Source organism: Podarcis melisellensis (assembly GCF_964234715.1).
Source record: "Podarcis melisellensis genome assembly, chromosome: 1".
NCBI lineage: Eukaryota > Metazoa > Chordata > Lepidosauria > Squamata > Lacertidae > Podarcis > Podarcis melisellensis.
Window position 1 is genome coordinate 115,357,078 of NC_138528.1, and position 27,332 is coordinate 115,384,409.

At 42.5% G+C, this 27,332-nt stretch overlaps 1 protein-coding gene and 1 long non-coding RNA gene across 2 annotated transcripts in view; both read right to left on the reverse strand.

The window, feature by feature from the left end:
• Nucleotides 1-9,298: 9,298 nt before the first annotated feature.
• LOC309363780 overlaps nt 9,299-27,332 on the reverse strand; it is a 122,985-nt gene continuing 104,951 nt past the window's right edge. The window contains exon 2 of the long non-coding RNA XR_014165586.1: nt 9,299-9,868. This is a non-coding gene — a long non-coding RNA (uncharacterized lncRNA). The remainder of the gene's footprint in view (nt 9,869-27,332) is intronic.
• LOC309362777 (mitogen-activated protein kinase kinase kinase 20-like) lies at nt 10,324-26,631 on the reverse strand. The gene is made up of 5 exons (XM_081898604.1): nt 26,513-26,631; nt 18,291-18,407; nt 15,211-15,285; nt 13,968-14,118; nt 10,324-11,906 (listed from the first exon to the last, which is right to left on the reverse strand). Exons 2-5 carry the CDS (start codon nt 18,390-18,392, stop codon nt 11,233-11,235), a joined length of 1,002 nt encoding a protein of 333 aa, XP_081754730.1. The 5' UTR covers nt 18,393-18,407; nt 26,513-26,631; the 3' UTR covers nt 10,324-11,232.

The following is a 27,332-nucleotide window of genomic DNA, read 5'->3' on the forward strand; positions in this document are numbered from 1 at the left end:
TTTTAAATAAGCCCTTAATTACATACTTACCTGCACCATTGGCTTCTCAAAGTGCAGGCAAAAGCAAATGAACTGAAAAGAGCTCTCTAGAGACTAGGCCACACTTCATTCTTCCAAATCCACTTTAGCTCACAAATGCTTTTCAGATACTGAAGAAAAGTGATTGTTTCCGCTTTTTGGAAAGCTAAAAAAATAAAAAAATGCTTGTAAAGTGGAAGGGACAGATAAGCATTGTATTTCAACCAGCTATTGGAAATACTGTGATAATCATGCAGCCAAGATAATAAATTTTAGGTTAAGCAAGATTGACATTTTAAGTGCTGGCTGGAATTTCTTCATAAACTCCAGTGCCTGTGAAGATCTTCAGCTCAGGCCCTGTTTTAGTACTGTGTTTATGTTTATCAGCTGCAAGAGGTTCTTTAGAGCTGTTCCCCTCACATCCTAGTTGCAAGGTAAGGCACCCAAACACACCTGTATATCCTACAGCTTTTCTCAAGTGAAAACAGTGACATGCATGGTTTGTAACACTCCATTTCTCCTTTCAAAGTTACACTTTACAGCCCTGTCTCCTCCACCGTTATACTAACAACACCGTCAAAGGCTAGTTAATTGTATTTACTCCGTGGTAGCCTGCGAAGGTGTTTGTTTTTTATAAGGCCGTAAGATGAGCCCTATCAGATCTGGCAGAGACCTATTTTGTCCTTTACAGTGGTACCTTGGTTCTCAAATTTAACCCGTTCAAAAAGTATGTTCCAAAACCAAAGCGTTCCAAAACCAAGGCACACTTTCCCATAGAAAGTAATGCAAAACGGATTAATCCGTTCCAGACTTTTAAAAACAACCCCTAAAACAGCAATTTAACATGAATTTTACTACCTAACAAGACCATTGATCCATAAAATGAAAGCAATAATCAATGTACTGCACCATAAAATAATTAAGAAAGTATTTTAGATGATAAAAAATAAAATTTGTTCTTACCGATGATAGTCATTGTTTGGATGGGGGCTTTTATCCATTTCCGCACTCACACAATCAGTTGCTGAACTGGGTTCCACACAGTCACAAAAACAAATTAACTGAAAAAGTCTCAAAAACAAAAAATGCAAAATAAATAGCAAAAACAAAAGTGCCAAACTTAATCTGTTCCGGAAGTCTGTTTGACTTCCGAAATGTTCAAAAACCAAGGCGCAGTTTCTGATTGGTGCAGGTGCCCCAGAAACAATAGCCGATAGTTGCATTGGACGTTCGGCTTCCGAAAAAACATTCGAAAACTGAAAGACTTACTTCCAGGCTTTTCAGCATTTGGGAACCAAGGCTTTGAGTACCAAGGCGTTTGAGAACCAAGGCACCACTTACAACTAGAATTCAGAGACATGCAACCTCTGACCACGGAGGTAGAACATAGCCTTCATAGCTAGTAGTCACTGATAGCCTTATTCCCCATGAAGTTCTCTAATTCTCTTAATGCCATCCAAGATTCTTGCATATCGGGGTTGGACTGAATGGCCTTCGTGGTCCCTTCCAACTCAACATTTCTATGGTTCTAAGATGGCTGCCATCACTATACGTTGTGGGAGCGCTTTTGTGATGGCCTGGGAATCCGATTCAGAGGCTGAACCGGAGGAATCCCAGCCTGCACAGGAGTCCCTGCCTCCAGGGCCAGCTGAGCTGGGGCAGGGCCTTGATTCTGAAGCGCCTACAATACTTTGGCCACCTCATGAGAAGACTCCCTGGAAAAGACCCTGATGTTGAGAAAGATGGAGGGCACAAGGAGAAGGGGACAACAGAGGACAAGATGGTTAGACAGTGTTCTCGAAGGTACAAACATGAGTTTGACCAGTGGAAGACAGGAGTGCCTGGCGTACTCTGGTCCATGGGGTCACGAAGAGTCAGACACGACTAAACAACATTGTGTTATTGGCACTTTTGCTTTCTATCTGTTTCCTAATAATCCCAAGCATGGAGTTTACATTTTGCACCGAGTCAGCATCTTGATAAAGCTATTCAATGTCTCATTCCTGGCCGGTCACCAGTCAGACCACATGTGAAATTATATGTGAAATTTGGGTCCGTCCCCGCCATGTGCATCACTTTGTACTTTCTTACATGAAGCTGCATTGATGTTAAAGATGCACTAGTGGAACATGATCGTCGTGAAATATATTATTAGCAATTTAAAATATATTTTAGTAGGATGTGGGCTAACATTTTTGGTGCACGAGAACAACACATTACAGTTCAGCACCTCTTGGGCTGCAGAAGACATTTACCCATTCCATTCTGTGCCTTTATGGATATGATATTCTGGGTTATTGTCATCCCCTGGTTAGTTACACAAGTTATACACTAAGGTAAAGGTAAAGGACCTCTGAATGGTTAAGTCCAGTCAAAGGCGACTATGGGGTGCAGCATTCATCTCGCTTTTCAGGCCGAGGGAGCCAGCGTTTGTCCACAGATAGCTTTCCGGGTCATGTGGCCAGCATGACTAAACTGCTTCTGGAGCAACAGAACACCGGGACAGAAGCCAGAGCGCATGGAGACGCTGTTTACCTTCACGCCACAGTGGTACATATTTATCTACTTGCACTGGTATGCTTTCAAACTGCTAAGTTGGCAGAAGCTGGGACAGAGCAACGGGAGTTCACTCTGTCATGAGGATTTGAACCGCCGACCTTCTGATTAGCAATCCCAAGAAGCTCAGTCGTTTAGACCACAGCCACACACTTCCCAGTTATATACTAGTCCATGCCCACAAGTAATTTCTTGAAATGCTGCGCCAAATAACCCACCCAGTTATGAGAATCTCCAGCTATATGTTATGTATTCCAGTCCCCTTGAATTAGAGAGGTTGTATGTCAGTTTTGAAATATTTTTTACTTTACTGTTCTTTATTTGTTTTCCTGCCATAAATAAGTCCTGCACCACTCTGGGGTGGCTTGACAAATTGTTTTGAGCCGTCCACTCAGAAAAAGGAAAGATGCAGACCTTAAACATACAAAACTATTTTAGATTTCTGGAGACATCTACATTATGCTTCGTTTTACTTGTGAAAAATATCTAAAGACTTAGAGGTTTTTAAACAACTGCTCCCCCCCCCCCTGCGCAGGTAAAGAAGAAAAGGTTGCTTACTTACCTGGAAAAGTGTAACAATTAGGGTAAAGATAACCACAAGTAGACTTTTAAAAAGATATTAAAATGCCTGTCTTTTGAAGCTCAAACTCGATGTTCTTGAAAGCAGGGTGTTCGAAGGCTGAGGTTTCATTCTCTCAAGCATCAATGGAGTTAGAAAGGGGAATTGTTCTAAGCAGAGCAACATACAGAGGTCATTGTTTTGAGGGATTTCTCACAGGAGGAAAGGGAAGAACAAAGTATGTTTGAGCAACTTCACCTCATTAAATCAGCTCAGCAAGTTGCTGGATAATGGTCAGTGGATGGTGGTTTTGATGTCTGCCCACATTGAGTACCTACTAGCACTGCTGCCAGTGATTGTCATACAGGGTGAGTTGTACTAGAGAGAGGCACTAGGAATGGGTCACGAGGAGATAAAATTAAAGCAATTCACTTTCCTGTGGGCAGGAAGGAGTGATGGACATAATATGCCGACTATGAATCACAGACAGACAGACAGACAGACAGACAGAATAGTGGGAGAGAATAGTGAGAAAAACTCAGGTCATAAATAGTTGGGGTTTTATAGTGACCAGGGCTGTTGCTCAGCTGAAGAAATCCATGTTCATTAATTATAGTAGCAGACTAATTGACCTGATTTGCATACAGTCGTATATAAGTAAAAGCAGTAGTTTGGAAACAGGAAAAAAAAGAAAGAATAGTGAACACTTTAGGTTACTATTATTCAACGAAAGGGAAAGCATTAAAATTAAGGGCATGGTGATTTTCTTTAGAAAATGTAAGGGCACCAGCATATCTAGTTAGTTTGTTAGAAACTAAAATGGTTTATATCTGTAGTATCTAAATTTCTGCCCCCTGACCACTTGAAAATTGCTGAGGGACCACTTAATGATTTCCCCCCCCCCCTGCCTGTTGCAGCGATTGTAATGCGCTGTGCTGCATGCTGTATGGCTTTTAATTGTGTTTTTATTGCTTCTTGGTAACCCCAGGTTTACAGGCGTTAGTTATTCTAATATTATTTCACCAAAACAAGAAGCAGCAGTGCATTGGCACTGAAATTCAGTAGTTTGTAGCATTTTTATACAGACTGCTGTTATTTTTAATAGCACATCAGAGTTCAGTCATATTATTATATTGCGTTCGCCCCCAATCTCCGAGCAGTAAGAGATTTCAGGGTTTGGTTTCCTTGGAATCTAGGTGACTGAAAACAGTGGGGTCTTGGGGACATGCAGTTTTATTTACACACATATACACACAAGCCACACGTAAGATGGAAGCGTTCACAGCACAAACACCCCGACAGATGTTGCTCCCTCATTAGGTTTTGGGGTGAAGGGATCCATAGCTGTAGATTCAGCCCAGAGAGAAAGGCAAGTTTCTGTGTGTCCGGTGCCAACACCACATGAACCTAGACAAGACTGGTCCCTGACCTATTGTCCTACATTCAGGGTGACATCAGCTCAAGCAGGTGAGGAAAAAGACCTGTTCCCTCCTTCTGCAAGCATCACTAGTAGTTTCTACTAGTATGTTCCTATACACCAGTACTTGGCCATCTTTCTAGACAGAGATACGATGGCTAGGGCTGGATCACTTCAGCAGTTCCTCTTGCTTCAGAATTCTGTCTTAAAGATATAAATCCATATACTTGGAGGGGATCCAGACTATCCCACCAATCCTATAACAGCATTTCAGCTTCGAGGATCAAGCTCTGCTTCTGCCTCACATTGCCACCGACCTATTGAAGACAAGCCATTTCGCAACACGGTGGTACAGTGGAACCTTGGCTCTCGAACGTCTCTGTTGATGAACGTTTCGGAACCCGAATGCCGAAAACCCGGAAGTAACTGTTGAGGTTTTCAAATGATTTTTGGAAGCCACACATGCTATGTGGCTTCCGTTTTACGTTTCCCTATTGAATTGAGGCTTCCACTTTCAGTTTTCGAACATTTCGGAAGTCGAACGGTCTTCTGGAATGGATTACATTCGAAAAACAAGGTTCCAGTGTACAGCTGTAAGAGCATCACACTAGCAGCAAAACCAGGTAACTGATTTCTCTGGTATCTCTTTCAAATTTCTATTGTTGACTGAGCGAAAGCAACAGAATATCACCTATGTATGTATATGTTCACTAACTAGGAACACTACAAAACATCATCATCATCATCATCATCATTATTATTATTAATAAACCGCCCTATACCCAGAGGTCTCAGGGCGGTCCACAGAACAAAATCGAAATATAAAACCACAAAATATATAATCAAAATAAAAACAACAACCCAAAAACCCAAAACATTCTCCCACCCAGTAAAACTGGAAGATTTGCATGGCAAGAAAGCACTGGCGCACCCACACCAAATATTTAAAGTGCATGGCTTCCGCCCTAAAAATCATGGGAACTGTAGTTTAACCATACAGAGCTACACTTTCTAGCACCCTTAACAAACTACAGTTCCCATGATTCTTGGAGTAGAGTTGTGTGCTTTAAATATGACTTAAATGTATGGGGTGCTTGTGACCTGTGACACAGGTTTCCCACACTAATGGGAACTAGATCATACCTACACACAGCTGGGGGTGACCAAAAGCGAAGGAGAACTGAGCTACTGTGCCTTAAATACAGTAAAGGGGATTTACTGCATGGAACATAATCTGACCTTTACAACGAATGGGGAGCCTGTGGTATTCCAGATGTTATTGAATGACAGCTCCCATCAACACTGAGCATTGGCCATGCTAAGTGGGGATGATGGAAGATTATTGTTGTTGTTCTTCTCCAAAAACATCTGAAGAGTCACAGATTTCTCATCTTGTAAGCATGGGAAATGGCAGCTTCTGAATTTCCTCTTCTGCATTATTATTAGAGTCACAAGACCCCATCCTACATTTAAACCTTACTAAATGTATTATAAATGTACTGTAATAACATATTTCCTTCATATGTTTTCAGGGCCTCAAGGGCTTTCAAGCTACTTAATGTGAATCCACAAATTAAAACAAGTTCTTAACCGGGGTTTTATTAAAAATATTTTTCAAAAAAATGTATTGTCTCATGAAAATATGATCACTTCCCACTTTATTATCTCTCCTTTTCCTATGCTGGAGTTGTTTTAAAGCGTTTTTCCCCTCAGCCCTCACAATTTGTTTTTCTCCCTTTTGCTCAGTTTTCTTCTTGTTTTAACAGTGATTCCAACAGAGGATGGTGATTTCCAGCCAGTCACTGCTGTGCGATTGTTCAGTTTTAATAAGTGTGATCAATACCATCAGCTTTCGCCTTTAAATGCTAATGAATGCTTTAAGAGAGCAGATGTGGACACACAGTAGAGTGTAGATTAAAATTAGGCACAGAATTAAATTGCTTACAAACAGCAAAGGAATCCATTTGGACATTCTTAATAACCAACTGCAGCAAGCTGGTGAAGCTTCAGGACCGCTGCTAAAAAAACCCAAACCAAGCAAACCCAACCCTCACACATTCAATATCAAAATATGCAAAACATTCATAATTATACATGTTTTGATGCAAATTTATATGGAACCCCTAGGAACCTATTTTTCATGGCACCTGTTAACTTGGCTTGGCAGGTTCCAAGGTGAGAAAGGCCTGAGAGGAACAGCAGCGAACCCAGCAGAATTAAGTGTATGAGCCTGGCCTCTTCTAATGGGATGACAGAGGTATACAGCTGTTCCTTCCACCAGCCCTGCCCCAGGAAGTCCAGAGAGGACAACCCTGCTTTCAAGAATGTTTTAACAGTGGGAAATGAATTTCCATCCGCGACAGTAGGCAGATTTGTCTGTAGCGCTTCAGAATACATAAACGGCATAAATAATCTGAAAAATTTGAAGCGAAAGAGCTGAGCTAGAATGTTTTGGGTCAACGTCCCTCGCACTAAGCCTTACAAATTTTTATTTTAAATGTGGGGAAAACATTCAAAACTCGTATCCCCTTAGGTAGTTTGAAATCATAGAATCATAGAGTTGGAAGAGACCACAAGGGCCATCGAGTCCAACCCCCCTGCCAAGCTAGCTGGAAGAATGGTCTAACGACAAGTGAAGGATGCCAAGTGGACTCTAAATAAGAAATTATGAGGCTATGTGAGGAAATGAGCATGGCCGTATGCTTGGAACCGGAGCAGGAAACCTGATTTTAAGAAATTGTATTAAATTTAATTAATTTTGTTTGATTTGTAATAATTTGGAAAAATAATAAAAATAACTTGAAATGGCATAGTTCGCTCTACCAATTTGGGATTCTTCTCTTATTTTGCTTCACGTATAGGCTAAGGCTGGGTACACACTAGCTGATTTGTAGCAGACAAAAATGTAGCTTTCCTCAATCCAGAAGCATTCGTTCTCATTCCCAACACACAGCTTCCAATCTAGATTGGTTTTAGATCCCATCACCACAAGTGTAGGTATGGTTACTTGATACACATTTGAAAACTCTCACCTTGGTTAGGTAATCTACACCTTTTCCTCCCTTCACCTGCCCCAGGTGAATTATGATCCTGGTATAAACCCGTCTGCATTGTCATTGGGCAGATGTAGGTACAGCCACTCCACTGGCTTTCAAACTGAAACACTGTGAGCTAACACAGAATCCATCAGCAACGAGCTTTTATTTTTGGAAAAACCAGTTCCTCAAGAAGTACTTTTCAGGGGCAAAAAAAGAAGCAATGTCTAGTCTAGAGCGTGGGGGCTACACTGAAGAAACAAGTACAGCACTACCTTGGTACTCAAACGGCTTGGCTCCCGAACAAATCGGCTCCCGAACACCACAAACCCGGAAGCGTTCTGGTTTGCGAACGTTTTTCAGAATCCAAACGTCCCGCAGCTTCCAACTGAGTGCAAGAAGCTCCTGCAGCCGACCAGAAGCCGCGCCTTGGTTTTAGAGCCGTTTCGGGATTTGAACAGACTCCCGGAACGGATTAAGTTCAAGAACAAGGTGCCACTGTACAGTGGTACCTCAGGTTAAGTACTTAATTCGTTCCGGAGGTCCATTCTTAACCTGAAACCGTTCTTAACCTGAAGCACCACTTTAGCTAATGGGGCCTCCTGCTGCTGCCGCACTGCCAGAGCACGATTTCTGTTCTCATCCTGAAGCAAAGTTCTTAACCTGAGATATTATTTCTGGGTTAGCTGAGTCTGTAACCTGAAGCGTATGTAACCCGAGGTACCACTGTACTCGGCCTCCACTGAGGGTAGAACAAAACACTGTGTGTACGCAGCCTAGGCCTCCATTTCCCTAAGTTTCAAATAAAAGTTTAGCTGCATGATAAAGCTGCTTTCATGGGAAGCTGACCATGCGGAATCCTAAAGTCTTCCCCTCTCCTGTAACAATCCCAAAAGGTAGGTTTCGTGGCTTGAAGTGTTGGCTTAACCTTTGCTTTTCTCCTTGCCCTCTAAGTAGCAGCCATCTGTTACAGAAAGCAGCTATCTCTGGCAACCCCTGCAGAGTATGTGTAACCCACTGCCGTACATTCCCTTAACAAGGCTGTACATGCTCAGTGGGAGAAGCAGGGAGCAGGCCCACTGCAGGCACCTAGCTCATTAGCTCAGAACAGTCTGGATGATGCCTGTTGTCTCCTATTTGTAAAGCCCTAAACCCTTAAGGACAAGGTCAGGACTGAGGTTTCCCTTAAAGTTTTAAAGCAACTTACGGATTTCCACAGCGCTGCAAATTCGTTGTTCTGCTGACGTTCTCTGTCTTATAAAGGGCTGCAAGTTTTTAGTTCCTTATTGCCAATCTGAGAGAACCGCTGTGGAGCTGAGGTGACCCAGAAATAGAGGCCGTTTCCCTTCCAGCCAAGAAGACAAAACCCTAGAGACAAAACTTTGGAAGGGTGGAGCTCTGCTTTAGTAATCTGATGACACTTAATGTAAAATTACATCGTCTATGCAACCTTTATGTACTGCTGTTTGATGTGGGATAGTTTTATGTTATGAATCCTTTGCTGCGAGTCCCTTCAGAGACCTCTGCAGACTAAAGGATGTTAAGAATCATACAAAATAAATACTTAAAATAGTTATACACGTTTGAATCTGTGCTGTGTGATTGAGAATTCTTGAATAAATGGAAGCAAGTCATTTCTCAAAACTTGGTCTCTGTGCTTTCTCCCCTTCTGTTTCTGGGTTGCATTTTTGGCAGTAGGGCACACCATCTTACTGAGAGCTAGGAAGGTTTTATTTTCTTTTAAAAATCTTCCAGTCTATTGCAAGGAGGGGGAGAACAGATTTGGGAAATATGGAGTAACTGCTCCACATATACATAGAATCATAGAATCATAGAGTTGGAAGAGACTACAAGGGCCATCAAGTCCAACCCCCTGCCAAGCAGGAAACACCATCAGAGCACTCCTGACATATGGTTGTCAAGCCTCTGCTTAAAGACCTCCAAAGAAGGAGACTTCATCACACTCCTTGGCAGCAAATTCCACTGTCGAACAGCTCTTACTGTCAGGAAGTTCTTCCTAATGTTTAGGTGGAATCTTCTTTCTTGTAGTTTGGATCCATTGCTCCGTGTCCGCTTCTCTGGAGCAGCAGAAAACAACCTTTCTCCCTCCTCTATGTGACATCCTTTTATATATTTGAACATGGCTATCATATCACCCCTTAACCTCCTCTTCTCCAGGCTAAACATGCCCAGCTCCCTTAGCCGTTCCTCATAAGGCATCGTTTCCAGGCCTTTGACCATTTTGGTTGCCCTCCTCTGGACACGTTCCAGTTTGTCAGTGTCCTTCTTGAACTGTGGTGCCCAGAACTGGACACAGTACTCCAGGTGAGGTCTGACCAGAGCAGAATACAGTGGCACTATTATTTCCCTTGATCTAGATGCTATAGTCCTATTGATGCAGCCCAGAATTGCATTGGCTTTTTTAGCTGCCGCATCACACTGTTGGCTCATGTCAAGTTTGTGGTCAACCAAGACTCCTAGATCCTTTTCACATGTACTGCTCTCAAGCCAGGTGTCACCCATCTTGTATTTGTGCCTCTCATTTTTTTTGCCCAAGTGCAATACTTTACATTTCTCCCTGTTAAAATTCATCTTACATACCACTTCAAAATCAAAAGAGTTGAAAACAAACCCTCAAACCATTTCCTTTTCATAACGGACTGATGCGGTTGAATATGCTAAGCTTTGTTTTCTGTTTATACAGAGTTAAAAATTTCATTGCCAAAGCCAACAAGAAACATTTTCCAATCCAAAGCATGTTTACTCAGACAAAAGTAACATTTAATGCAGTGGGACTTACTTTCGTGTTCAGGACCACAGTCTTAGAAGACAAATCCCTCCCCAAAGGTACCTCAGTAGAATTATAGCATGTATTAACAGTAGTTTATAAGGCTGGGTACAATTAAAATGCAATTAATAAAAAACATTTGCCATATGTTAATAAATAGTCATACCAAAACAATTAAAAAAAATAAAACAAGAGCGATCAAGGCTATTTTTTTTCTATTTTGTTTGCTCTTCTCTGCAGAATATACAGTATTAAATTATTTCATGATCGTAAGAATTAGTCCAAAGGAAATATGTGGGGACTGCATCTTTAAATGGAGGACTGGGGTTCCCCCATCACCAGAGAGGAGCCTGGGTAGGGTGCAGTGAGCAGATCGGGAGAAACAAACTCAACAGGACAGGATAGTGTAATGAGAGCTACATAAGTAAGGAAAGGATAACCTTTCCAGTCACATTTTTTTTCAGCCATTGTGCTGCGGGTGGGAGGCAGTTGTGTTTTGTGGTCCTATCCCTACAGGATCAGACTGAAACAATGGTTATTTCTTAATTTAACACTTGTGGAAGTATTAAGTTAAAATCATGAGCACCCAACTGGAAGCAAAGAGAACTTGCAGCATGTGACTATTCACAATGCAAACAATAGCATCCTATTCACCAGGCTGCAGTGAGTAGAAATCCCAACAACCCATGCTTGTCGTGGACTTATGGGTTTGATCTCCATGAGAGGTAGTGTATTCATGTTCAATAGCGCTAGTCTCACATTCATTGTCAGGCGAATCTTTAAAAACACCCCCCACACCTTTCTCTGTAGAAACTAAATGTCCAAAAGAATAAAATAAAACCTATTTCTCAAAAAAACATCAATGGACTTTCTTCTGGCTGGCTCCAGTTCCTTTTGCCTTCTCTTCTCTTTGCTTGCCAACGATATGCCGATGAGACTTTTTCGAATAATCAACTTTGGTCCATCCGCCTTCACCAACTTTGCTTCCCTCTTCCTCTTCTATTTTGGGTTTGCTTTCAGTTTTCAAAGGCATCCCTGGTATCAACTTGGGCTGCTGGGGAGACTTCCTGTCATGTGACCTTGATGAGTGTTGACTGTACGTTGGCTGGGAATGCCTGCGGAATTTCTCTGGGTTCTTAGCAGCTGCCTGAGCACCTCCCGAACCCCTTGAAAAGCGCCTTCCACTTCCGGACACACTACGAGAGTCGCCGCTGTGGTAGCTGTGCCTGCTTTTAGTTTTGGACCTGTCTCTTTCCGAAGGGCTATCTGAAGCTGCGCTGGAGGTGCTGCTTCCCTTTGAGTTCAAATGCAGCGATGACAAATACGGTGTGGGAGACGATCCTCTCGAATGACTCAGAGAAGTGATCTGATAGGTTATAGGAACCTGGGTCCGTCTCACGGCGGCAGCGTAGGTGCCTTGGTCCTGAAGGTACGGCAAAAAACCATTAGGGCTGTGAGGGCGGGAACGTTGGAGAGAAGGGCTGCTGGTCACTCGGCGCAGTTTCAGTGCATTCATCCATTGGGCATCAATACCTGAAAGAAAAACAGAGGGCATCAATTTTGAATTCTAGGTAATGGATTTCCAAAGCGCCAAAAGTAAGGGCTGTCCATGACTTTGCATAGGTGCCGGTGTCTTGTTATCTGTGGGCTATCTGGCCATGTCACAGTCTGACGGGCAGGGCAGTTGGTTCACAGGTTGGAGAGAGAAAGAGAGAGAGGCTTAGCTCACTTGCAGTTAGTTTCTTTATGTATGGAAGCAAAACAAAGAATTTACAGAGCTTTCTAATGGGTAAGGGACACAGGTGGCGTAACCACAGAGCCTAGGACTTGCCGATGAGAAGGTCAGCGGTTTGAATCCCCGCAACGGGGTGAGCTCCCGTTGCTCGGTCCCTGCGCCTGCCAACCTAGCAGTTTGGAAGCACGTCAAAGTGCAAGTAGATAAATAGGTACCACTCCGGTGGGAAGTTAAACGGCGTTTCCGTGCGCTGCTCTGGTTCGACAGAAGCAGCGTTGTCATGCTGGCCACATGACCCGGAAGCTGCACGGCGGCTCCCTCGGCCAATAAAGCGAGATGAGCGCCGCAACCCCAGAGTCGGCCACAACTGGACCTAATAATGGTCAGTGGTCTCTTTACCTTTACTAATGGGTAAAACTGTCTAAAGGAAGACGTTGTTTGGACTGGCTTGCAGCCCCTCTTTAGCACTCCCTAGCACTCGGTATCAGGCTTCTCTCTCTGTGATTATTTGTTATGGCGACCTACATGGGACTCGCTCTGTGTCTGCCTGGCTTGCTGTTTGGCAACAAGCAACTACAGCCACCTCGTTCTAGGAGTGGAAGGGGAAGGCAGGCTGTCAGTAGAGAAGCTGTCAGAGGGCAGGGTCTTTTCTTCTCTCTGTCATCGCTGCCTGTGCCTCCATCCAAACTAGGAACCTAATCCCCCTGTCCTGTGCTGGGGCACCTGTCTGCTCCCATCTCTTTGCTGTCCCTCAAGCCCCCTGCTTCCAGCACTTCCCAGCTTGTCCTCGCCTGTGTGACTGGTGTCCCACCATCAATCGCCAGGTTCGAAATCCTCTTCCTCTGCATCTTCCCTGTGGGGCTCTTGGTTGGGCAGATTTCACCATTCTTCCTCATCCAGCTAGTCCCTGACAGGCCATCAACCAGCCCTTTTCTTATAGCGGGGCTGCCAATGTGCTTGGGGAGCTGTGTTGTTAGCCCTTTTCCTTCCAAGGAGATTGCAGTCACTGAATAATGTCGACGCATGTGTTGAGAACACACTTAGGAAAGTTGGTTCTTTCGGCAGGATTTCGAAGACATGACCTCCATTGCTCAAACAATTCTAATTGTTTATAACTGTGCAATGCCCGTCTATGCACCCTTCGAATTAGGCACATCCTATATACAAATTAATAGATACAACCGTACACTAAAATACACGACTAAACAACACACACTTATTTTTAAAGCTCTTCTGCCATTATTCATTGACTTGACAGACTTCTAGCTGTTTGTACTATCTGCAGTTAAGGGATGAGGGTGGCGCTGTTGGTTAAACCACAGAGCCTAGGACTTGCCGATCAGAAGGTCGGCGGTTCGAATCCCTGCGACGGGGTGAGCTCCCGTTGCTCGGTCCCTGCTCCTGCCAACCTAGCAGTTTGAAAGCATGTTAAAGTGCAAGTAGATAAATAGGTACTGCTCCGTCGCAAAGGTAAACAGAATTTCCGTATGCTGCTCTGGTTTGCCAGAAGCGGCTTAGTCATGCTGGCCACATGACCTGGAAGCTGTACGCCGGCTCCCTCAGCCAATAAAACGAGATGAGTGCCGCAACCCCAGAGTTGGTCACAACTGGACCTAATGGTCAGGGGTCCCTGTACCTTTAATATCTGCAGTTAAGTTTTTGTCCATTGAAATAAGCTACAAAGTCGATATGTCAGGAAAGTTCTGATCCAATGGATGCTGGAAAACAATGGCAAAGTTCTTAGTAAGTGTGAATATTAGACACATTTCTCTGAGAAAAGGGAATTTTAGAGAGATGCCTTCGTTTCTTGTTGAGTGAAAGGGATGAGCTAATGGGAGCTTACTGGAATTTAAACTTACTGGAATTGGATCTGCTCCGAGGGTTGCCTTCTGAGTTTGGGAGCGATGTCTGTATTTTAAGCTGTATTGACTTCACCTCATCTTGAAGCTTCACTTTACTCCATTCCACTGGCTGGATATGTCTGGTGGATTTTGGAGTTCTGACAATGCTCTGTTCAACAAGATATTCAGAAGCAAAAAAATAAAGACCCTCATCGCAGTCATGCAGTGTTTGTCCAGACACTGAACTTAGGATTGTGACATTGATGGTACCATAAATTCTCATGCTGAGTTTGTTTAATATCCTCTTTTAGTTTGGCTGCAAAGAATTTTTTTCAGTTGTGCAACCAATCTGGCGGCAAATTACGCTTTCTTCCCCCCCCCCCATGCCCAAAATAGTGTACTGAACAAGGGCAAGATTTTAATGGCTGCCTTTTAACAGAACCGTTTAGTAATTATGAGATCATGTAGTGCTTCAAGTAAATAATCTTTTCTGCCAGAAGAGGTAGGCACTAAGGAGGTATTGTTGCTGAGGTTCCCTTATGGTAGCTTGCCTATAGTGGCTAGCTCTTTAATCCTGCTGTCAGGCTCTGAGACCTGTGAGGAGCTACAGTCTGAAAGGAACCTAGGGTTATTCTTCCTGTTAATAGAAAGCTACTGTTCTTCACTTCTGAGGCAGGCGAGGTCCAGAATTTTCCTATATCGCTCTCTCACTGCTTGAATGCATGCCACAGGACAGAGCTGAAATTTCAATTATTAGCCTCAGTGTGAAATATCCCATTGGTCTTTAAACACTTTTTTTTTGTAAGTATCCAAAAATCTACTCATACAAAGGCTAATTTCCATCCTATTATACATAGCTAAATTGCTTCTAGGTTTTATTTTATGTTTTCCCTCTTGCCCTTTCCCTTCTCCTGTTGTTCCTCTGCTCTGCTAATTAGCGTTTTGCCAAAAAGGTAAGAAAGATTGTCTGTTCAACAAACACCCCCTACACCGACCATTACTCAAAAGGAAGAAAAAAGAAAGGTATCTGTGTGTATATATATATGTTACACTTAAGGGAGCAAGCTTTCCCAGCTAGGAGTCTGGGTGTGATTTCTGAAGATGGCATTCAAATTCGCATGAGAAGTTGGTAGTTTAAAATTAATTACAGTATTTGGCGTTGACTACGGTGGGCAAGAAAGTTAAGGCATGTCAACTCCTTATTCTGAAACCCTACAGGCAAAAGGAGCAGGTTGGCTCCCCACCCACCCACATCACTTACCTCATAAGTAACTAAACATTCCACAGTCTGATCGTCAGCTATTCCCACAATCCATTTCTCCATTACAAACGGTGGCTGCAAAATAAAAATAAACGAAAGAAACATTTTTGTTTTCTGCCTCATTGTGCGAATCAACTTCTATGCATCCATCCTCTGTCCTTCAGAAAGAGTGAAAACAAGCAAACACAGAAACTGTGTCAAATGACTAAATAAATACAAAAGTACAAATCTTAGCACATGATGTCTTGTTGGGCCTGCATGTCTTCCATGATTTATTTTCACGTTTAGGCATTTCAATTTTTGTCATGCTTTTACAGTGGTGCCTCGCAAGACGAAATTAATTCGTTCCGCGAGTTGCTTCGTCTTGAGATTTTTTCATCTTGCGGAGCGCGGATTCCCTTGGTATTAACGGCTTTAAGAAAAAGGAAGCAAACCCGCAAGACGTTTTCATCTTGCGAAGCAAGCACATAGGGAAAATCGTCTTGCGAAGCAACTCAAGAAACAAAAAACCCTTTCGTCTTGCGTGTTTTTCGTCTAGCAAGGCATTTATCTTGCGAGGTACCACTGTATTGTTTTCTATGCAACCAACTGACCGATTCATTTCATACTGTATACTCATTGCTGATTAGAAGTTTAGTCATAGGCATTTTTCATTCCAGTGAAGGTCCGTAGCAAACCCGGAAGTACCGGAACGGGTTACTTCCGGGTTTGCCACTTGCGCATGCGCAGACGCAGTGCTTTGCCCTGTGTCCTTTTTGGCTAGCAGCTGGGGCTCCGGAACAGATCCCACTTGCAAAACAAGGTACGACTATACCAGGCTGCAGAAAACCTGCTTGGACTACTGCAATGCGCTCTACGTGGGGCTACCTTTGAAGGTAACACTAAAATTAATCCAGATTGCAGCAGCTAGACTGGTGACTGGGAGCGGCCGCCGAGACCATATAACACCAGTCCTGAAAGACCTACATTGGCTCCCAGTACGTTTCCGAGCACAATTCAACATGTTGTTGCTGACCTTTAAAGCCCTAAATGGCCCAGTATACCTGAAGGAGCATCTCCACCCCCATCGTTCAGCCTGGACACTGACGTCCAGTTCCAAGGGCCTTTTGGTGGTTCCCTCACTGTGAGAATTGAAGTTACAGGGAACCAGGCAGAGAGCCTTTTCGGTAGTGGCGCCCGCCCTGTGGAACGCCCTGCCATCAGATGTCAAGGAAATAAACAACTACATGACTTTTAGAAGACATCTGAAGGCAGCCCTGTTTAGGGAAACATTTTTAATGTTTGATGTTTTATCATGTTTTTAATATTCTGTTGGGAGCAACCTAGAGTGGCTGGGGAAACCGAGCCAGATGGGTGGGGAATGAATATATATATATATATTCATTCCCCAAGCCAGAGCACAACTAAGTGCAGTACAGCCATCTTCTCAGAAAAACTCTTCACAAAGTTCAAGAGGTCAAGACACAAAGACTTTAGCAACTAATCCACACCTAATGACCCACCTAAGTGGTACTCAGGATATCACTCAAGAAATCACTCAGGATATCCCTCAAGTAATTAAGGAACAAAAGAAGAAAAGGCACACTAGCCTGGGAACTTCCTCTCTGCCCAGAACATTGGAGGCTATACACCACACCCCCTCAACAGTATTTATAGGAACTCAAACACTGAGATCCTGCTCTGTTCCAGTAACAAGAAGCCGAAAGCACCAGCCTGAAGATGACGAGTGAGACCTCGTCGAAACGTCGCCTAGACACCCCAACTTTTACACGGGAAGACACCCGAGGACACCAAAACCTGCATTCCTGTACCCGTGAAAATCTACGAAAGCAAATATATATATATATATATATATATATATATATATATATATATATATATATATATAAAATAATAGTAAGTATTATTATTAGTATTACTATTACTAATGACCTCTAATACTAAGGCTTGGGTTCCAGCCTTGCCCAAGCAGAAGGCCATTTGTGCAGCTGGGCTTTTCCCCACCCCTCCTCCTTACTGCAGACCCCTTCCCCTGACAGGCTACATCTTACACACTTTTCAGAAGACCCAACAGGATTTCAAACAATGAACACAACAACCTTTCTCAACCTGGTGCCTTCCAGAAGTTTTGGATTACAGCCCACATCAGCCCCAGCTAGCACAGCCAACAGTCAGGGATGATGGGAGTTGTGGTCAAAAATATCAAGAAGGCACAAGGTTGAGGAAGGCTGGAAGAGGACACACTCAAATAGCAGGTTGAGTCTAGGGCTACTTCCACACCAGGCACTTAGGGTGGAATTGCCATTCTTCAATAACTCCCCATTTTTATGGGACACCCATAGAATTCCATAAACCACTCTATTGTCACCCTGTATTTTCCTGCAGTTCTTCTGTCTTTGAACGAAACAAATAAGCATTTTAGCATTAGTTGAAAGACTGGGTTTAAATAACAAGCAGGCTGATAATATGAAATGAACATTCAGGAAAAACTGCAATTTTTTGAATTGTGTGGAAAACCAGTGGAAAAGCCATTATTATTAGTCCAGAAGAAGTTTTCATAGAATAGTACATTTCTACCATGAATCTGCTGTGGGTTTTTCCCTTCATAAAATGGAAGGAACCTGGCCAAACCTCATAAATCCTGGTGATTATAGGCTTGGTTCAAGACACCTTCCCACTAAATATACCTGTTTTATTTCCCCATTTTAATAACATAAATTGCTGCCAAAGGCCAACACTTTATTTTCCCAGCGCACCTTGATGAACACTCTCCTCATTTAGAACTTGTCTGTACATTGTCTGATGTACGATTTACCTTGTTACGGAACCAAGAAATCACACACTTTAATTGTAATATCTTAAGCGTGCCATCGCTTTCCTATTACCATGACTGAAAAGGTAATGTTAACAGGAAAAAAAAATCTATTGTGATACAAATGTGGGAAGGGGTGGGGGGTCTTTAAAAGCTGCCTGCAGAATGAGTTTCTATAGGCACAAAAGTCTGCCGCTGTGGTATTTTAATACCTTTGTTCGAGATCTAAGCAATCATGAAAGCTTCAAGCCCGTAAACAGAACCTTACCTTTGTCATCTTTAAAATCTCTGTGTCAGGTAAGTTAGTGTTAAATGTCACGTCTTTTATGTAAGTTATTGCAATCTCATCCCCATCCATTTCCATGTACATCTTCCATTTACAGTCCTGGCACGGAAAAGAAAATACAGAATATCAAAACTGGACACTGGAGCAATTGTGACTTTTTGTTGTCTCCAAGCAAAAAAATAAAAATAGAAATCCCAATAAATTAATCGATTTTATATTATCTTAGGAACTGAAGCATTCAAACTCCATTTTAATGTGAAATAATCCTTACTTGTCAGCAATAGGGCTTCTTAAATGGGTTTGGGGATACTCCTTATCCCCAAACAACACCGAAAGTTCAGGGGCTTAATCTAAAATTCCTTAAAAAAAGGTAAAGGTAAAGGACCCCTGACTTAAGTCCAGTCGCAAACGACTCTGGTGTTGCAGTGCTCATCTCGCTTTACAGGCCGAGGGAGCCGGCGTTTTTCCGCAGAGTTTTTCCGGGTGATGTGAAGATCATGAGTAAGCCGCTTCTAGCACAACGGAACAAACCGCCGTGCAGCGGGCACTCACCCCATCGCGGGGATTCGAACCACTGACTTCTGATCGGCAAGCCCAAGAGGCTCAGTGGTTTAGACCACAGCACCACCCGCGTCTCCTGAAATTCCTACCACAGGATAAAAAGACAAACCACTTTTCAGTAATTTAAAACTTAAACAGGTTGCCTTTCCCGCCGCGTTGCAAAGGGCCACAGTGAAATCTTTTAAATAAACTTCATCTTTCCGAATATGCTTCGTCTCTATATGTACATATAGCTTTAGCTGGCTCACAGCCACAAAGCACAAATTAGGAAGCCTTTCAAGTATTCTGCATCAGCAAGCAGGAAAATGTGGATGGCATGCAGGAAACAAGCAAGTCTCAAGAGATCAAAACTTAAGGACTTCTGTTCCACATATATGGCAGCCTTTCTCAGCCTGGTGCCCTCCAGCTGTTACTACAGTTCCCATCAGGCTCTGCCACAACAGGGATGCCAACTGGAGCTGATGGTACTTTTAGGGCAAGAGTAGCTGAAGGGAACCAGGCTGAGGAGGTCTGTTATCTGCAAATGTCACCCGAGTTAGAATATTATTTACATCTGCACCTGGAGCATGTTTTCCTAAAAGGATCAGAGAAGCCATTTGAACTACGCACATTCAACAGGTGGCCTGTTATTTTGGGAGCAAGTACTGAGGACTGTTTTAATAAGCCGTCTAGGAAAAATCACAGACAAACAGCAAATGGCCTTAAAACAAGGCATTTCAAATTATTTTCCATTTTTCATTAAGTCTTTATTTAATTCATAATTCCATTTCCCAGGAAGGCACCACAGAGTGATTAACAACAACAACAACAACAATTAAAAGAATTTCAAATCCAGCGAAGATAATAAAAAAACCTTCCCTTCCTTCCTCTTGGCTGTTCAGGGCAACATCATTGGCTGTTCCACATTTTATTCCTATCACACAAGGATGTGGTGAATGGCTCAGCCACCCAAGGTGTTTCACCAATAGCCCACCCCGTCTTCATTCCCATTTTACAGAGAAGTCAGACAATGCTGGTGACAAGTAATTGTAGTCCACTGTTTTCTACGTTGATACCTCGTGTTTTTAAAGAATGATTAATAATAAAAAAAAGAGGAGGGGAGGACCAGAGAGTTGCCACACCAGCAATCTAATGTGGCCAAGGTTTTTGTGCCTTTAATTACATCGTGCATCATTCAGGCTTTGGGGGGCTTTTGTGCCTTTAATTACTTTTTATTGCCTGTTTTCTGCCGATGGTGGAAGTGGGTATTAATGACAACTCAGTTAGGACTGACATTGGGGCAATTAGTTTCTTCAGCATTACTCCTTCATCTGTGATCAACAGGAAGCAATGAAATGAAAAGAAGAAGGAAAGAAGAACCTTTTAATTAACATTAGGAAGGACTTGTGAGAAAACATTACAGAGGGGCCTTGGCCACTGGGAAGGGCATTGATAACACTGTATTAAAAGCTGTAGGTAACCAATGTTTTAAACCTGCTTCCAGCTAATTATAGAAAAGCAAACCCCTTAGCATCACTAAAGAGTTCTGTGTGTGAAAACAACTTTAGCGATCTTCTAGCATGAATTCAAACCTAAATGTCCTTAGTCCAAGTCCTACAACCACCACACGAAACCTGCTCTTTTTGTGCACGGTACAGCAAAGAAAAACAGGACATTGAGAATAAATTTTTACTATATAATAATAATATTTTTTTATTTATACCCCACCCTTCCCGGTTCAGAAAACCGGGCTCAGGGCAGCTAACAACAAATTTAAAACAATTGTAGAAGCAGCATAAAATACAGTATAAAAAAATGAATAACAATAAAATTCAAAGTTCAAAAATCAATTTGGGGGAAATCCATTTAATAAGAATTAGATAGTCACCAGGGCTAGCTGGCGGAATTAGTCCTACCTGGGCCAGTAAGGAGGCCAGGGGAAAATTAGCAGTGGGGTCTCAGAGTGGGTAATCTTCATAAAAGGGGAGGGGGAGGGAAGAGAAGGGAAATAAAAGATCAGGTTGAATTCAAATTAAAGGCCAGGCGGAATAGCTCTGTCTTACAGGCCCCACAGAAGGAGGTTAAATCCTGAAGGGCCCTAGTCTCATGGGACAGAGCATTCCACCAGGTCGGAGCCATCACTGAAAAGGCCCTGGCCCTGGTGGAAGATAGTCTGACTTCCTTAGGGATATATACCGTATATCCTTAACAAATGCTAAAATGGCAATGAAAAGACATTCCACGTGATTTAACAGCAAAGACCATGTTTTGTATCGAATCCCTGTAAAATGTTCTTATTCCTAAGTCCATGCAGTTGACATAAATGTAAAATATTTGGGCTCTTATTCATTATTGTGTTTTCATATGTTTTTGTTTGTTTTAAATCAGTTTCAGCAAAACTTTAAGCAGATGGACCAGTCTTCTTTCTGTATGGGAACAACCCATATTAACTTGTATCACTGTAGTCATGATAATTAGGCATAGCTGCCAGAAAATGACCCCAGCTACTTCATGACTCTCCAGGGGCCTTGCTGCTGTATCTGCCGTCAAGAAAGGCTTTCGACTCTGGTTAGCATTACCCCGTTACTTCTTAAGGAGTTAGCCCAAGGACAAATATTATGGGGAATCTAAAATTAAGCTACATTGCTGCCAGCATATGACAGAGCAGTACCATTTTGGAAGTTTAATATAAAATTACATAATTAAGTATATTCAATTTAGACTTGAGTTATACGTGTTCACTTTTTAGTCCCCTTGCTTTCCATTTTTATCTTGCGTGCCCTGAAACCCTGCATGTGAGCTCAAATATATATATTTTTCCCCTGTACGGTATCTCTACATCAACCCACAAGCTTCAATACATCTCGAAACGAAAAGCGGCAGGCTATGGCTACTTGACCCTCAGTGGTTTCATGTCGCAGGATGGTCTACTTTACAGTGGCAAAAATACAGAAATTCAGATACATATAAAATACTGTAACTTGACCTTGCTCCGCAGGAGATGGATAACAGGTAATGGTACAGCGACCATAGTTAATTTTACTGTGCTGGGAAATGGCGCTATCGCTACAAAGAGCTTGGAGCAGAAAGAATGTAAATGTTTTGCAAAGATGTTGTTGAGAATTTGGAAAATGGAAAACAAGTGCTCAGCAGAGTCACTGAATATGTGGTAAGATTAAAAACAAAACAAAATCTAAGACCTGAAATAATTAAGAGGTCCCCTGTAGTTATAGCCCCAGGTACAACCTGAAATATGGGAGTAGCGTAGCCTCAGTTGCCAGTGCCTTGGGCGGGCATGCATGCGCTGGGTGGGGAATTCCAGCCCAGTCCTCGCCACCGACGGAGCAACCCCACCACCACCAGAGCAAAGTGGGACCATGCTGAGCTACCTGCCCCCTGTTCAGGGGGGAGCCCGGCCAGCCGATACAGCCCTTGGTGGGCAAAGAGGAGCTGGAGGCGCATGGTTTACATACCCTCAAGAATTGTGCACCCAGGGGCCACGCCCCCTAGCACCACCCATGCTATGCCCCTGAGCACAGTGCAATCTTAACCATGTTTACTGAGAAGACACTCTGGTTACAATGGGAACTTACCCCCATGTGTGTATAAGGATGGGCCACCTGTGGCCCTTGAGATGCTACATTGCAACTTTCCTCATCTTTGACCGTTGGTCATACTGGCTAGGCATGACTGGAGTCCAGCAACGACTGGAGGACCACAGCTTCTCCGTTGTATGTTAACACAGACACACCTTCCACGAAAGCATCATACAGCTTATCAGAAATTAAATCTGCCATCCTGTGGTTCCTGGGAAGGTGTCCCAGAGGCCTCAGGATACAGCAGGACTCCCTCTCCATTGAATAGAAAGCTCCAACAAGAGAGAAGGAGATCCTGCCTTCCCACTGTTGCAGAAGCTTTCTACACCCTGGCTCTGTGGGAATGTTTAGGGATGCGGGGGAGGATATACAGTGGTACCTCGCAAGACGAATGCCTTGTAAGACGAAAAACTTGCAAGACGAAAGAGTTTTTCAGTTTTTTAGTTGCTTCGCAAGACGAATTTCCCTATGGGCTTGCTTCGCAAGACGAAAACGTCTTGCAAGTTTGATTTTCAATGCATTCCTATGGGAATCCGTGCTTCGCAAGACGAAAAATTCACAAGACGAAAAAACTCGCAGAAAGAATTAATTTCGTCTTGCGAGGTACCACTGTATTGTCTAAGATATCCTATCCCAACTTGTCTTTACAAGTTCAACAAAATCAGCAGAGTTAACATTCCCCCCCTTTTTTAACACACAGCAGATAGCCTGCTCAGACCCGTTAGAGTCTCTGTAAATATTTCCCTGTTTAATCCCTCCTAAAATAAGACGCTACACAGTCTTCCGTATAAAATGTTTACTCACAAGTAATCATCTGTTCACACAGAGGTTCCCAGAAGGCAGACTTAAAAGGTTAGAACATAGTTTAAATGTGGTGACTATCTCCTTATGGGCCTGGAGCCAAGGGTGCATCTTAGTAGTGCTGTTGTTAAGATGGCGTCAATAGAGACAAAGAGGAGACAAGATGGCCGCCAGCCTGTGGTTCTGGTTCTTTCTACTCCATCTCAAGTTACACCTAGGAAGTTTCGTCTCAGTCCTGGAAAGCAGGAAGTTCCGGCTGGAGGACTGAGACAACCTCCATGTCTACTCTAGCAATGTTGTGTTTGACTGCATCTGATTCTTACATCCCACAGGCTCATGCTGGTAGAGCCAAAGGGGGGAGAGATTGGGGCACGTACGGGGAGGAAAGGAGAAGGGCTTGGACCCCAAGCCTTCCTGATCACCTCACACCTACCCCACCTCTGAGCTAGAGAGAGGTTTAGAGAGAGGCTCAGAAGCTACCATAAATCTCTCCTGATTTTTTCTCCCCATTGTTTCTATTGGGAGGGAAACAAGTTATTTTAAAGAATAAAATCATGAAAAAGGATGGAGGAGAGAAAGAGGACTTCTCTGCACTGCCGGCAAAAACCCAGAAGGACTTTGTGTAAGGCTGTTCAGTCATCTTCACAGGGCCTACCTCCTACATTAGGACTGCAACCTTAGTCTAAGAAACAACACCCACAAACAACAAAATCACATTGAAAAGGGTTTGCTAATTGAAGATCCCCATGGTGAATTTCACATGGAAGAATGGAAGCTACACAGTGGTACCTCGGGTTAAGTACTTAATTCGTTCCAGAGGTCCGTTCTTAACCTGAAACTGTTCTTAACCTGAAGCACCACTTTAGCTAATGGGGCCTCCGCTGCTGCTGCACCGCCAGAGCACAATTTCTGTTCTCATCCTGAAGCAAAGTTCTTAACCCAAGGTACTATTTCTGGGTTAGCGGAGTCTGTAACCTGAAGCGTATGTAACCTGAAGCATATGTAACCTGAGGTACCACCGTAATGTTTTGTTTGTTTTATAGGTTCGCAAAGTTTCCCCATCATTTCTCACAATTCAGACTAAAAAACTGCAGTTGCTACTTAGCAAAAACTTTATGTAAAGCCATGATGTAAAAACCATGGCATCTCTTACTCTGACAGTTTAAACAGATCTGATAGCCTCATACTATTAAAAGTGGACCAGAAGCAGCGCTGTCCATTAGTTCTTTAGATCCAGAAGAAGGAGCTGTGGGTCACTGACCCCCTTTGACCCCTGCTTTCCTGTGCCAAAGAACTATTGTGCATAATGATTTCACCCTTCATGAGCTATGAGAGAGAAGAGGTGCAGCAACAGAGATTGGTTGCAGTTATTCTCAATGCTAAGCCATGGTTTAGGGCTATGTGGCTGAGCCAGAAGTAGCTCAACTGGAAAAGAAGAAGAAGGTTTTTCTTTTAAAAAAAAGAATCCCAGATTAGCTTTCTGTTCAAAGCAGGGATCATGGTTTAAAACAAACTCTGGCCATTTTCAACACAAGCCAACTTCAAATCATGAGTCATGAAGCGTGCATGTTTAATTAGGCAGAGTTGTTTTATCTCTGGTTCTAATGCAATGTGAAAGCCAAAATCCTCATACTTTGGAGCCAAACAACCCATATGAGAAGCCCATGAGGAAATGTTGCTTTGCTCAACCTCATCCATGCAGTGGTAAACCGTGGTTTACCGTGTTGTGTGAACGATTATTCGCCTCCCTCACATTATTGTATGTGTTACTAAGATAGGAAGCAGGACACTCCGCAAAGCAGTATTATTTAATTATTTAATATAGACATTTGTATTATATCATTATTTAATACTGAAAGAAGCTAGGGATGTATTATGTCATCTATGAAATCCCATCCTAATTGCCAAAGGTCTTGAGACAGAAGCTTGTAGCAGCAAATTATACATTATGACAATCTTTAAAATCTGAGGAAGCAATTGTGCAAAGCAATAATAATAAAACACTAAAACCAACTGAAAATTCTGGAGATTTTGAAAGTGGCTGTGGAAGGAGAAAGCAATTATGAAACATTTTCCTCTCCACAAATGATCAAATCTGTACTGGTGGTGAGGCTTTAAAAAACTCAAGGTGCTTCCTGAACACGGTGACTTTCCCTCACATACATTATCTGAACCCCAGTGTGAAGTCATAGAATTTGGTAAAATAAGTACAGTGGTACCTCGGGTTAAGTACTTAATTCGTTCCGGAGGTCTGTTCTTAGCCTGAAACTGTTCTTTACCTGAAGCACCACTTTAGCTAATGGAGCACGATTTCTGCTCTCATCCTGAAGCAAAGTTCTTAACCCGAGGTAATATTTCTAGGGTTAGCGGAGTCTGTAACCTGAAGCGTATGTAACCTGAAGCAGATATAACCTGAGGTACCACTGTAATATTTTACGTTGCAGAAGATTTTTTTTTAGGGGGGGTGCTTGTGGGGAGGGATAATCAGTTTTGAAGGAGGCCTATATTCAAAATATGAATTTTATAAATTAGAATGTATTATTATTATTTAATTCAAGAGTTACAGCAAACTAAAGGAGAAACAGAAAAGGAAGATAAATGAGAAGAAAAATGGAAGTGCCATCATAGCAGACAACTGGGTATTGAAAAATATAAGATGTAATGTAAGATAAAACATGGGGGAAAGGAAAAGCCTGATCATGCTGGTATTAAAAGTCGTAGCATGTTGATAATTTAAGCTCCCAGTAGCTCCTTTACATTCTCCGCTATTATCTATCTCAGCTGCTGAAACCTGCTGTTTTAAAGGCAATAAGAGTTGGAACTTCTATAGTGTGAGCACCTGGGTTATTTATCATTAAGGCTAACTCTGCTACACTACATTTTATTATGCCCGATTTAAAGGGAGATAACACAAGTATGGTTAATTTGCTTCTCTTCTTTATATATAGTGTCATGACCCACCACTGCTTTGTCCCAGGAGAGAGAAAGAGAGAGAGAGAGAGAGAGAGAGAGAGAGAGAGAGAGAGAGAGAGAGAAGGAAAGGGAAATAGATAGATTTAATAATAATAATAATAAATAAATAAACGATAAAAACCCTAAAAAAAAAAGAAACTCTCCCTCAAAATTCCATCAATAACCTCTTGTAGCGTGTTTAGGGTTGCAGGGTCTGGAGCTAAGAATGTTTTAATCTCTTTCAGCAAAACAATGTCTCATAATGATGTACAGGACTATTGCTGTACTGATGAAGAATCATACATAATTCAGCACCTTTCACTTGGCACCACTGTGATATCCTCATTAGTAGTGGCTCACGGTGGCTGTCAGATGGTGTCCATGCGAACGGAGGCATTATATTGTCTTTGAGATCTGCAGCTGCTTCCATGACACTGCCAGTATATAAAAACATGACGCCAGTTTGTTTTATTTAGTGCTAAACCTTCCAGTTTGTAAAAACAAGGCTGACACAGAGCCTGACATGAGGCAGTGAAAATAATTAGCTCTCATTTTCTCAGCCTCCTATTTCCTTCTCCCCGCTGTGTTCCCTTTCCACTAAACCACCACATGTCAGTCGAAATGGGAGGCAATTAGTGGGCTCATTTCAGTCCCCACAACTGTGCTGAAAAGAAAGTATTTATGATGGCACAATGAACAGCTGAAAGATTAAATAACATTTGCCTTTTGAAAAGAAAATGACTTCTAGCTAAATGGGCAATTTTTGATTATTCTCAAACAAGCTTAGAGTAGTTTGGTCTTTTTTTTTTTTCTTTGGGAAAAAAATACAAGAAAGGAAAATGAGTCATTTTTAGGTGAAAGAATCAAATAAAACTTGACACAGTAATGCAAATAACTGATGTTTTATTGCAAAATATGTAAATGTGTTAGAGCCTTAACAATGGCCCCAGCCTTGGGTCAAGGGAGTCAGTGCCAAGTGGAAACCAGGGAAGAGAGGGGTTGCTAACACAGCAGGGTGTTGTTGTTTTTCATTGGGGGTTTTTTTTGGGGGGGGGAAGTGTTTGAGTTTTTAAAAACCCTGGTTTTAGGGAAGAGGTGTTTATTAAAAATGGTAAACAAATGGAGCGAAACATCA

Coding starts and splice junctions, on each gene's coding strand:
- LOC309362777 (XM_081898604.1), bottom strand. CDS start 18,392: ATGTACATGGAAATGGATGGGGATGAGATTGCAATAACTTACATAAAA. Junction 15,286..18,290: donor AGATTTTAAAGATGACAAAG/GTAAGGTTCTGT, acceptor TTTATTTTGCAG/CCACCGTTTGTAATGGAGAA. Junction 11,907..13,967: donor TCGGAGCAGATCCAATTCCA/GTAAGTTTAAAT, acceptor TTTTTCTTTCAG/GTATTGATGCCCAATGGATG.